The 12,882-nt window shown below is 41.7% G+C and overlaps 1 protein-coding gene across 1 annotated transcript in view; it reads left to right on the top strand.

Annotated features, from left to right (window-relative positions):
• Window positions 1–3,621: 3,621 nt before the first annotated feature.
• Window positions 3,622–12,882, top strand: part of ppp1r14bb (protein phosphatase 1, regulatory (inhibitor) subunit 14Bb) — a 32,905-nt gene continuing 23,644 nt past the window's right edge. Inside the window, exon 1 of the mRNA XM_033609935.2 lies at window positions 3,622–4,310. Coding sequence (XP_033465826.1) covers window positions 4,110–4,310 — 201 coding nt within the window. The 5' untranslated portion in view covers window positions 3,622–4,109. The remainder of the gene's footprint in view (window positions 4,311–12,882) is intronic.

Raw genomic sequence — 12,882 nt, 5'->3', positions numbered from 1 at the left:
CTGTCAACCACAGCAGTCTGTGTTAAGTGTATTTGCACAAGTGAATCAGGGTAAACCCACTGTGTATACAGTAGCACACCACTTACAAATAACATAGGCTAAAGCAAGACTAAGAGACAGACAGATTTGGATTCCATTCTAAAACAATGACAGTGAAGAAGATGGAAATCACAGAATAGAGTATAATACAAGACACTTTTTAAATCAAAGTATTTTACAATACACTTGGGACAATCAAACACAAGGGAGTGTATGTCGACAGCATTAGAATAAGAGAAAATTAAAAGGCAAAAGCCATCCAGGGGCAGTACAAACAAACAAACAAACAAAGTAAAACAATACAACTTAAGTAACAAATTTGCACAAACCATATTCTTTGAATTTGTTGTTACCTAAGTTATTTGTGTTGGTTTGTTAATACTACTACTACTACTACTACTACTACTACTAATAATAATAATAATAATAATGATAATAAGACAGAAGAAGAAGAAGAAGAAGAAGAAATGCAATATGGGGAGGGGGCACCAGGGGAAGCTGGCCTTAGGTCCAGCCCTGCTGACTTCATATGTTTAAGTATTTATTTCTATTTGTTTCATCCATCATGTTATATGTCAATTAACAATTGAAATGTATGATGTCACACATTCTGGTGTGGTCTAGGTGTGTTGGATGTAGTTAACTCTGACCTCTGACCTCCTTGTGATAGAAGGATATAGTAACAAGAAAGTGTCTACAATCATAAACAAAGTGTAACCTTATTCTTACTTATGGAAAAAAGTGTGCAATGAGTAGGTGAAAACAAATGTACTGACACAAAACACTCCAGGTTGTTTATTACAGAGCTGACATCTCAGAGGAAACGGCTCGACAGCTCCCCCTTGTGGGCGGATGACTTCCTGTCCTGGCTCCTTGTAAGAAAAAGAGGTCTGTATTTCTGAGAGCAGTTCTCTATATGAAGCTTCATGAGTCCAAATAAATACATACATAAATAGTAGGTGAGAGTCTGGTTCACTGTGTCAAGCTGTACAGTATGAGCTACACGGGTTAACATTCTGTATGGTTGCACACTAAAGAGGAACTTGAGACTGAGAGTAGACCACGGGATTTGTTTCTTTCACTTATGTTCTTACTGTACATGCCTTTGCAGCACTTCACTCAAATGATTGGAGACTAGTTTAGTTTTTATTTTTCAGATTGCAGTATTGCTGCTTTATCTTTAGTAAAGGATCTGAAAACCTACTCCACCCCTGTGGCTGCCAGTTCTCAAAGGTCACAATGTCCGCGCAAGAAAAAGAACTTTAGTTAAATGAAGGAGCTGACAAGCTGCTCATAGGACAAAACTATGTCACCGTGGAGCCATGGACTGATCAACACTGCAGTTACATAAGTGTAAGGCAGTAGCGGATCTGTGTCATGTATAGGTCTCCCACAGTGCTTAAGCCCAGGGGCATTCACTATACAATCTAATAAACTCAGTTTTATGGCTGTTTGCAAGCTTGAGGTTCTTAGTGAGATTATTTGAGCTCATGACGTTTTCTCACACATGTATCATACCATATATACTGGCCTAATACGGTTCACTCTCCCCGAGGCCACCACAGTGTCAATGTTGCATGCTAACATTATACCGACTTCCTCTCCAGAGGTCTGTGTCTGACATGAAGTGGAAAAGACCCAAATATCACTGACAGGTCTTGCAAGTCCACTTAGCCTGTGTAATGGCACTGATGTACACAGCGAGTCTGCATATGCATTTTATTGTTTTACCAGGTGACACATTTGGGTTGTGCCAAGTGTTTTTGTGTAGCAGCGACTGCATGACTATGTGTGTGTGTGTGTGTGTGGGGGTATTTTTATATGCAAGCACACGTGATTGTTTCAGTTACCATTTGTGTATGAGTGTGTGTTGGTCTGTCTGTGCTTACTCAACTGTAAGTTTCAGACATGCTCACTGAATAATTCACGTTTTTATGTCTTGTTGCCATGGTTGTCTCTGAAATGGCTGCTTGGGCCAGCACCACACACACACACACGCACCAATATGAGCATGTTGACAGATGTGAACACCCCCATAAACACTCCAAAAGAGGGAGTCAGACATTATGAATTTGCTCTCCTTCTCTCTACCTCCCCCTTCACTTCACACTCCTATTATTATTAAAACTCTTGTTATTAACCAGCCTGGCCGGGGTGTGGGGTTCCCTGCTGTGACAACACAATGGACAGGCTGTGAAAAAATGGGACTGGTTTCCTGTTAATGGAACACCTCCAGTGGTTTTTATCTCTGATGAAGCGTAAAAGTTAAACTCCAAAACTGAACCGAAACTAGAAAAACGAGCTGCTTTCCTCTTAAATTAAGCTTAGAAGAGAATAGCTAAATTTAGCAAACATGGAAAGCATACAATAATCATACTTGTAAACTGTGAATCATAGGCTTATCTTGTGATAAACTGTGAAATCGAGGTGTGAAATTTTGCCTGTATACATTTCACACATTCCAGAGGAGATATTGTTATGAACTAGTCAAATGAGCATTCAAATACCAAGTGTTTAAAGTAGTTAAACCGTAGTTGTGTAAATACTGTGTAAGGACAAAGTGTTGCACAATGCACTGCGAGCGTAGTATTGTATACAGTTTGCCTCTGATGGTGAGCACAATGACAAAATATTGCCATTATCTATATATTTATTTATTTAGACACTCAAAAAAATGAACATAAGGGAGTGGAGTTTATGTGGAATACATTAGAGTAATAAAAAATGAAAACTTCAATTAATAGCCCGGGCTATTATTTGCTCAAATCACTTAAGTCAACAGGCTTATAACTGGGAATGGCATCTACATGGGAGAGGCCTTTAATTCCCTTTGAGCAAAACTGTTGCTCAGCTAAGATGATGAAAAACTATCAAATTGTTTATTTGAACGATGTGTAGCATCTTCTTATTGACAAAAGTTTAAACCTCTATATTTGTATGTGCAAACTGGTTTTATAAATCAAAAGAAATATTATAAAAATAAACTGCTTGGCAACCAGACCAGGTGTCTAATTAAGATAGGCATTTATTTGTGCACATTTAATGTGCACACCAGGCTAGTAAAAGTTTTAGAAGTTTTATGGTATTTATTATTGTTGTTTGTCAGTTTAGTTTTTCTTGTTAGATAGCTCTTGTTATAAATACAATCATGTAAAGCAACTACTACTACTACAACATGTGTTTTTTATGGGGGGGACAGATGAAACTTGCCCAGGGCACCTAGGGCACCAAATGTGCTGGGTACGGCACTGATAATAGGTCATTTAAAAAGTCAAAAAGTTGGTCAAGGGTTGGGCTATTGAATAGGCCTGAATAGACCACTGTGGAGAAGGAGTTTAGTTTTTAAAAGTGGGATAAGAGCATACAGACAATAAAATATCTGTCTTTGCTGTTTAAATGTGATAATGCTTGCAGTAGAGCATATTCCTCTTGTGCCAAGTGAGTTTAACTGAGTCAACATGAGGGCACTGGGCTCCAGGGGGCCACATGTGAAAATTAAGGGAAAGAGGGGGGATGTGTTTGAGAAAAGAGGAGAAAAGGGGGAGTGAGCTGGTTTTCAAAGTTGGAAAAAAAAAATCAACATTTGCTTTTTCTTTTTTTTTTTAGTCGCTCTACGTCGGATGCGCTCGAGTCCAGCCAGAGAGCGCGCACGCACCTCTCGTGGGGACAGAGAGAAAGACGTGTGATTTCTCTTTGTACTGAATGAAGAGTTGAGGCCGGCTCCGCCACCGCGCACCTCTCTTTTTATATAAGCAGAGTTTGCATGCTGTAAATAGCCTTATAAGCCGGTTACACTTTACGTTTCATCGTAACCCTCGCTCGTCTTTTGTGTTGTGGAAGCGGCCGGCTGCTGCCAATGTCCCTCTGAGCGATTTTTCTTTGGACAACAAAAGCATCAGGTCCAACGTTGTTTCTTCTTCGGGGGGATTCCAAGTCACTCATTTATCAGTCGGGATTTTTCAGTGCGGAGAAGCGACGTCCACACACCGCTTCGCCTCCTCTCCGTCGCCCCGTTCACACTTCCACACCTCCCGGGGGCGATTTTTTTCTTTTCCCCTAACCGAGCGACCATGGCTGCTGTAACAAGCCCGGAGACGAGCCCTCAACCCCGGGTGTATTTCCAGACGCCGGCCGGCACCACGGAGGAACCGGAGACACCCGTTCGGAAGCAGGGACGCGTAACCGTCAAATACGACCGTAAGGAGCTGAGGAAGAGACTGAACCTGGAGGAGTGGATTATCGACCAGCTAACGGACCTCTACGACTGTGAGGTAAAGACCCGAACAATAACCGGCCTCGAAACCGATCGAATGTATCGATCAGGCGGCCGTGCTAAGTAATAGAGCCCTACAGTGTAGCCTAATAAGTCAGTGTATCAGCTCTGGGGCTTGTCTGTGTGTCCAGGCCGGAAGCAAACTCTTGATAAAGAAACATTAATAGGCCCTTTGTCGCTGCTTTTGGCCTAGCTTCGCTTCTTCTATAGCCCATAGTATCTGGGCCATATGGAGGCTAAGTATAGATGAGGTAATGAAGATGGAGAATTGGGAAAGAGTGTGACCATTACAGGAAACAAATTATTCATGGCAGACATTTCTAAGTCAGAGGAAGAGCCTTGTGGTTTAACTTCAGACCCCCCACCCACAGGTAGGCTAAATGTAGCTGATGCAGCTTTATAGCCTTATCATGAAATAGACTCCCTCTGTTCTCTCCTCTGATTGGCTGGAGCTGTTTTAAAGCACACCTGTGAACTGATTTAATCAAGTATGAATGGCTGAATGGAAATCAGACTATTTCTGCTATTTGGGTGGGAAAATAAGTCAGCAGGCATCATTTTTTAACAGCAATAGTTCAATATAGAAATTTAGGGGGAAAACTTTTTGTGTGTTGTGTGTGATAGTTATGTTTACTTACTTTTTTCAATACAATTGGTTTCCTAAATTTTTAAAGTAAGATCAGCTTGTCAGATTTTGACTGAATGCAAACTTTTAAGTACGCAAAAGTAAGGTGTTGCTTTGTTGTTCAAGGAAGGTTGGTTGAGGACAAATGAGGTGATACTGATGAATCTGCGCGGGCTGTTCAGTCATCTAAGGGAGGGCCCCTCATAATAACCTCCCTGGCTGTAATAATGACTAAGCCTAACCATCAGCGGACGCTAACTTTAGAGTCCCTCCCTGCACTATTGCACATCAAACCCTTGGTCATGGTGACCCAAAGGGAGAGTTGCATGGTCCTAATGTAACCTGGCGGCAGCTGTGGTGTGGCTGCTGGCGTCAGTAGTTGGTAAGCTCATGTCGACTCTACTGAGCTGGCATTGACCCACATTCTATTCCGAGCGGGAGGAATACAACGACTTAACAGGTTTGGAGAATTCCTAGTAGGGGACGAAAAGGCAGGAGTGCTGGAGGCTGGAGGCTGGAAGCAAAATCACACACTCTACAGGGGATAAGAAGTTTTGTTGTTGCAGAGCAAAACTTTTAAAAACATTCAGAATGTTCTACTTATCTACACGTGAAGGGTTAGGACTGGATGTTGCTATCATGAAGGAGTTGTCTTGTTGGAGACAGGTTGGCCATTAACATCAGAGGCGCTACAGGCGGTGTGGCCGTCTCCACATTTACACATGGAAGTTCAAAATCCAACCCACTGACAAACTGTAACTAATTGTAACCAGATGTTATTCACAGCCACTGGTAAACAGGAGAGTTGTTAACTGATACGTCCCATATCATCTGGTGTGAAAACCACCAGATTGTATCCTACTTTCATTGAGATTGTAACGGCAGTTACAGGGATATCCCGTGACACGCAGATCACAATAAAGTTAGCAGGGATACTACGGAGACTCGCACACCAGCAGGGGCGATTAAATGGCCTAGGGAGGATTTTAAAATCAATGTGCTTTGATTGTCTGCCAACGATGGATTAATATGCTGTGGATTAAAACCTTGCAGAGTCACAAAAGTACATTTTCAGGAGAAAATCTTTGCAGCACTGTGTTCTAGTTGTGACCTTTCTGTAATTCACTAGAAGACAATCAAAGTGGTTAATGATAGTAGACAGAGGATTTTCTCAATGTAGATTCATTCACCCATCTCACATCCATCTCTCATTCACTAATCCACTCAGTTTTTTAGTCATGCATGCTTTAATGCACTGATGCTTCATTGTTAGTCAGCTGTTTTTTGGAGCAAACGGGGTCACAAAGAGTCCAAAATCCTCACACTAAGGTGTCGCATTGACAGTGAGACTTGGATTGTAATGATTTCGCCAGATCACAGGCACATCAGATTATACTCATGTAAATAGGATATTGATTTATTCCACATTTTTGGACACACATCTCATTCATCTCTAGTAATGATGCCTATTTTTTCCTCTCATTCATGGTGGTTTCCCCCCTTTTCATTGTCCTGATCTCATCTCTGCCCAGGCTGTTAGACAACAAAGAGATTAATTTACAGTCAGTTCACTGATGGAGAGACATTGGGCTCATTTAGACGGGGAAATGTGGAGCACGTGCTACTAAACAGTGTAACCGGAGAGGCAGCTTTAGCCGGTCACAGAGCAGAGAGGGTACTGGGAGAACCCTGTGCACTGACAAAAGATATGGCGCATGTGGCTTGGGATTTCACTCCTTTCCTTTCACCTTCCTACATCGTCTTTCCCTCCTTTTCTTGCCGGCCCGTGTTTGCCTCTATGTTCTGACTCATGCCATAATCCGTATTTTCATTTTTCACCCTCCATTTTTTTCCCATCTCCCTTTATTTCTCTCCTTTCTTGGACACATATTTCTGTTATTAACACAACCACATGGAGTTTGTTCAACAGGGAATTCATAATAAGCTATTTTCCCCCATTCATATAATCCCTTTAAACACGCTACAAGCAGTCAGCCAGTCATTTCTGCCAGCCAGCTTGTCAGATATGCATCCAGCCACTTAGTCAGTCTATCAGTCAGAGTTGCTATGGGTAATAGCGAGGAGCCGAGCCTTAATATGGCTCCATGGCAACAAGGCTTGGTTAAATGTTTATGTTGGTTAACCATACAGTGGAAAAAAATAACGGTGCTGCCCATTTAGTGAAAGAAAGCTTAGTAAAACCATCATTTCCAAAAAGCCCCTGCATTCATTCTGCTCGTTTAATGCAAGATTATAATTAGAGCCATTTAGTTCTTATGTTAGCAGGGCTTTAGTGAATTCCTGCACGTCGATTTTAATGTTTTATTTGCCTAGTTTTGATAGGGTGCCCAGTAGAGGGGTGGTTCTCGACCAGGGTGTAGGTGAAGGGGTTACATGAGTTCATCTTATGTGGCTTTTGGGGCACATCGAAAAAAAAAAAAGAGCCTCCAGATCCCACAATTCCAGCCCGTCTCACAGTTTATATAATAAACCCAACTGTAAACTGTGTTAGGTTGAAAACATAAACACCGAGCTGGCAGGAAGTGTTAGGATTTAAGGGGCACATAACAAAATGAGTGAGTGTCTCTTTAAGGAGAGATGACTTTTTAAATTGTGTACACTTTCTTTGTTGTTATTGAGCTTCCACTCTATTACTGGCTTTGTATATAATGTGCTAAGTGAGTTTGAGCTGCTTACACTAGGGAAAAGGAAAGTGGGGGTTACGCTCGTCGAGTCCGCAACTTTACTTCTAGTAAAAATGATCAAATTTCACACCAGCCTTGGTATCATTTCCATGGCAACTGTGCTGTTAAATGTTTATGTGTCAGTAAAGAATAATTTTCTGCTGGTTCCTTTTGTTTTCTGCTCGTAGAACGCTGCTGACCAGAAGTTACATAGTTAACAGTGGGGCGAGTGGGCGGTCCAATCCCTAAACTCCAGGGCCCTACGTGGCCACATGGATACACACACTCACACACGCGCACACACATAAACACAGATGGGGATACGAGTGAGAACAGAGGCAGGATTGGTGAGCAGGAATGCAATAAACGGGGGAAGAGAAGGAAAAAAAACTGGAGGGGATGGCAAGAGGAGAAGGAAAAAGTAGTAGGAGGAGGCAGGGATGTCAAAGAGGGAGAAAGTGTTTTTGTAACATGTGTCCTTTGCGATTGCTTTAATACAATAGTGCCTAAATTCTTCTTATTTGACTGCAGCAGCACTGAAAACAATCTTTTGACTTCTGACAGCTGAATAAATGAACAAAATAGGAGCATGACAGCAAAGGAAGTTTGTAAATGGATTATTCTTTAATTATGTTGCCTTATTTTCAGTCTGTCTCAAACAACAGACTGTTAAAGAAGGGATCATTATAGTCAGGTAAAAACACAACATGTATACATGGTGTTGTGTGTCTGTGTAAGTCATTCCAGCCGACTCATGCACCAAAACACACACACAGACACTGCAACATTTGCTTTAACCTGACACTTAAAGGTCGGAATACCAATCAGCATTACCCTGTTTCCCTCAGTGTGCGTAAGAGGGTGACTACAAAGAGTGGTTGTTACACAGCGGGAGTGAAAGACTCTAGTGTGTCTTTGTAAACACCCCCCCCCACACTAACACCAGCACGCACACACACACACACACACACACACACACACACACACACACACACACAGTCGCACACAGACATGCACACATCGTGTTAATAGCTTACATGTGGTTTTACATGTTGAACAGTTCTTTCCTGTTTGATTGGGGGGTGAGTCAGCATGTACTGTAGCCTGACCCACTGACTGACCATGTGAGCTTCTTTTAAGACACCGAGTGAATAAATCAACCAATCTAGAGAGGAGGGAGGGAGGCGGCCGAGAATGTTGTGAGCGAGGGAGGCCGAGCACGTGTTTTGGTTAGTGTGTGAGTAAGATCGGAAGGAAGTAAAGGACGCCAGGCAAGAGAAGGCATGGATGAAGAAAAAGAGGGATGTAGAGAGAGAATGAGGGATGTGAGTCATCAAGGGGAATGTTTATGCATGTTGTCAGAGAGGAAGTGTGTGACAGGCAAACACATAAGAGTCCACAGAAAAATGGACAATATTAACATATCACTTTCCCCTCAAAGTACAGTGTACAGTCAATGCACACACCTGTTGACACAAACGCACACTCACATGTTTGTCTTGGTTAAGTGCACTTGTGTTGTGCATACTTTAGGGTTTCTAAATGATCAAGAGACACATTTTGCTATCAAAGACTTTGAAAACATGTGAGTCAGGTTTGAGGTTAAGGTTTGCTTAATGTTAAGATAAGAGAAAAGGGACTGTAATACACCACATGCGTGGGGGATAGGTCTGTTGGCCAATTTGTCATTGAAGCTGACAAGAACACCAGGATGTCAAAATCCTCCCATTTGTTATAGTGCATGCTTTTGCCAAATGTCTTTGCTTAAAATTCAAATACACATCAGATCATGCTTATCACCTACCACTCATAATACATTTTAATGTGTGAGCTGGAAACAACTAGTCTGGCAGCCTGGTACATATTGTGAATATCTTCAGATATATACAGTATATTATCTAAGGTAGTTCCTACACTATTTTGCAGCCTTTTCTGCTGTTCTAAAACATTGCAATGCATGTTGCAATGTTTTTAATGTTTTTTGCAGTGAAAGTGTAGGGGGAAGTGAAAACTGTAAAAATAGTCGCAATGCTGTCTGGGATTCGGATCCTTTTATTGTGAACAATCAGTGTTACCCACAGAATTAGAATCTATTTGTGATGGTAGGGGGTGGGCCTGGCAACAGCTGATCATTGACAATCAGCTGTTGCTGCGATTCGACACAGTGATGATGGATTGTCTTTGTGAGCAGCTCTCCTCCTGCTCACTCTGCACGACCTAACACAGCAGCAGGTGCTAACATCCGACACCGAGCCGTGAAACGGTTCCAACAATCCCACACCGACACCATAAATGTGGTAAACACATAAATAACCACTGGGTAACTTTAGCTGTGTGATGCTAACAGTTAGCAATGTCACTGTGTTTAAGTTCCAGGCATGGAGCTCACACTCCCGCAGCAGTAGTCTCATGATAGAGAAAGAAACAGAGAGAGGGGCAAGGAGGGGCTTCGCAAATCAGCATGGTACATGCAGCTCTACCATGAAATAAGGTTTTAAATAGTCACATTTACGGTAAAGCTGTGGCGATCGGACAAAATTTCAGGATCACGTTTGCTGAATTTGCATTAATTGATGCAATTGCAACATCATGAAGGGGCTACTTTGAGGTACCCTGTGGAGTTTTTGACCATTAGTAGTGCTGTGGAGCAATGTTTTGAAGTGCAGGTCCCTGTTTTGTTTGTGTCAGGTGCACATGCACAAAAACACACATGCATTTGCCGGAGAATTTTGGCGCTTTGATATAAATTCCTAGTGATGTTTCACAACTGGAGGAAGAAATGTAGCAATGGGTCAGCAACAGGCATGAAAGCAAAGAGACTGCCAGCTAGCAAATATGGATGTAAACGCTACTGGCTCTAAAAGCGTACCCCAAAAAAATGGCTTATTATTGTTATAATAAGGGGGATAACTGGTATATTTAGGCAGATAGAATGAGAAAAATAATGTTTTAATTTAAACATTAAATTTGCATCAGGGACCTTTAGCACATTTGTCAGGCCTCAGGGATACACACAGTGTATTTTAGTGAGAAATAATGAATATTAATATCACCTTCTTGACAAAAAACTCCACAAAATACCTTTAAGACGTAAGTTGACCAATGAGCCAAAGTTTCAAAAGCTTCATAACCGTGTAGTTGACGGACAGCCCTAATAAATAATGTGTGTACTCATGTGTATGGATCCATGATTCTTGTGTCTCAGTCTCTTTGTTGTTTGCAACAATCCTTGGCACATGCTCTGTCATGTGTCAGCCAGCATAGTCTGCACATACAGTACTGATTGTCTAACACCTTTCCACCAAGTCAAACCCTTCAGTATCATGTTTCAGTACTAGCTAAGCCTGATGAGCTTGTCATTCCATCCTCTGTCACACACCTGGGGCTGTCAGCCAACTGCAAAAGGTTTAAACAAAACCATTTTACCTTAACGATCACAAGTCAAGCAGGGGAGGTTCGGAGTTCGATTATGAAACTCGGCTGCTCGCAGCGACTCTAATAGCAGGCAGTAACTTGTTTAATGCCACGAGACAGTTTACAGACTCAAAAGCCAGTTGTTCATTGACATCTTCCTGCTAAACAGTTGTGTATTTTGTGTGTGCACATTTAATGGGCATCCTGTAAATACTCAAGCTGTTGAGATCTTTGCCTCCATAAAGATAATGACTGTGATGTATTAAAGTACCCCTTTGCTCCTCTGCTCATTATTTTGAATGAGCTGCAATGTATAACACAGTTTGTTTCCTACAAACACTCTTCCCGGTCCAAACCCAAAGTGCTATTCACTGTCCTTTTTTAATTAATGCATTATAAAACTGTACGTATGCTTTTGATAGCTGCTCTGAGAAAGCTCCAGCACCCTTGAGGAGGCTTTTTAAAGTGAGCATGGGTATAATAGTGATATAGTTTGGTACACAGGCAAGTGCTATAACCGTATGTCACTCTAGGGTGTTGTTCCTCCAACAGTGCTTTTAGATGAGAAATGAATATGAGATTTTGGTGATGCGTTTTTTAATTGGCCTCCATGTTGAAACCATATGAAAACAATGAAGCCATTATCCCAATATTTAACAGTTGCGACTAGAGTTGGCAGCAGCTGGCATACATCTTTGTTATGGAGTTGTTCTCATCATGAAGTCTCTTCGTAAGAAACGCCAACTGCCTGCAGGTTGAGTGAGGTAACGCAAATCCACTCAGGAGTGTATTTTCGTCCCAGGAGGTGTATTAGAGCAGACGCCAGTTGGGCTGTTTGTTAACTGCAGGGAAGCACAGGCTTTATTCACTGTCTCTGATTGTGTTGTGTGTGTATAATGTGTTTATTGTACTGTTTGTAGGCCAATAACAGACTGTACAGGAGCTGTGCACAATGTCCTCCCTGTTTATAGTGTATATTTAGAGAAGCTGATGGATGATGTCAAACCTGAGTTGTGATTTTTAATGTTATAGCTTCCAGCAGGTAGTAAAAGGCGTGCGGTCAGATGGGTTCACAGAAACAGGCTGTGTTCAGAGCTGCGGCACTGTGTTAGCAGACACTGATGAAGAGTTTGCCAGGTGAGAGCACCGGTGCCATGTTGGCTTCATATGTCCTCCATGATGTCACCGTTGTGTGAAACCCAACTTAAGCTTTCACAGTATCATAACATACAAGAAGTCATGTGGAAGGATTGTTGTGTGATTATGAAAACTGCTCTGGTTAAAATGGCTTTGGGAAGACGTGGATGGATGAAAGATGTGTGGACAGATGGACAGACAGCTGGGAGGCAGAGCGACAACTAGACTGGCAATAGAGATGATAGACAAACTGATGAATGAGGTGGAGGAATAATATGACCAGTCACTTCTCTCATTTATTGTAAGAAATTCTAATTATGTAGTTTTATATTGTCCATCTGGTTAATTAGTGAATCATTAAGAGATTACAGTTTACTTTTTCATACTATGTGTGTTGCATGTGTGATCTTAAAGGGACAGTTGAGATTTTTTTGAAGTGGGGTTGTATGGGGTACTTATCCATTGAAAGTGTAGATGTCAGTCAGCATGCCCCCAGTTTGGAGAAGCAGACTGGAGTGCAACATAGAAGCTAAGCAATATACTGCTGTGGAGGGATCAGCAACAAAATGTATTATAGCCACTTAAAAAAAACAAAAAATCACTATCAGTTTAAGTGTACACTATATGTAGAATACGTTCACTGCTTTACCTTAATGTCAGACAGTGATTTCCAGCCGTAAAATGAAGTCGTTATATTGCTCTCTTCAAAG

This window comes from Epinephelus lanceolatus, chromosome 22 (assembly GCF_041903045.1).
Source record: "Epinephelus lanceolatus isolate andai-2023 chromosome 22, ASM4190304v1, whole genome shotgun sequence".
In the NCBI taxonomy this organism is placed as follows: domain Eukaryota; kingdom Metazoa; phylum Chordata; class Actinopteri; order Perciformes; family Serranidae; genus Epinephelus; species Epinephelus lanceolatus.
Note: the sequence above shows the minus strand (reverse complement) of the source record. Positions and strands in the feature narration are given on the sequence as shown.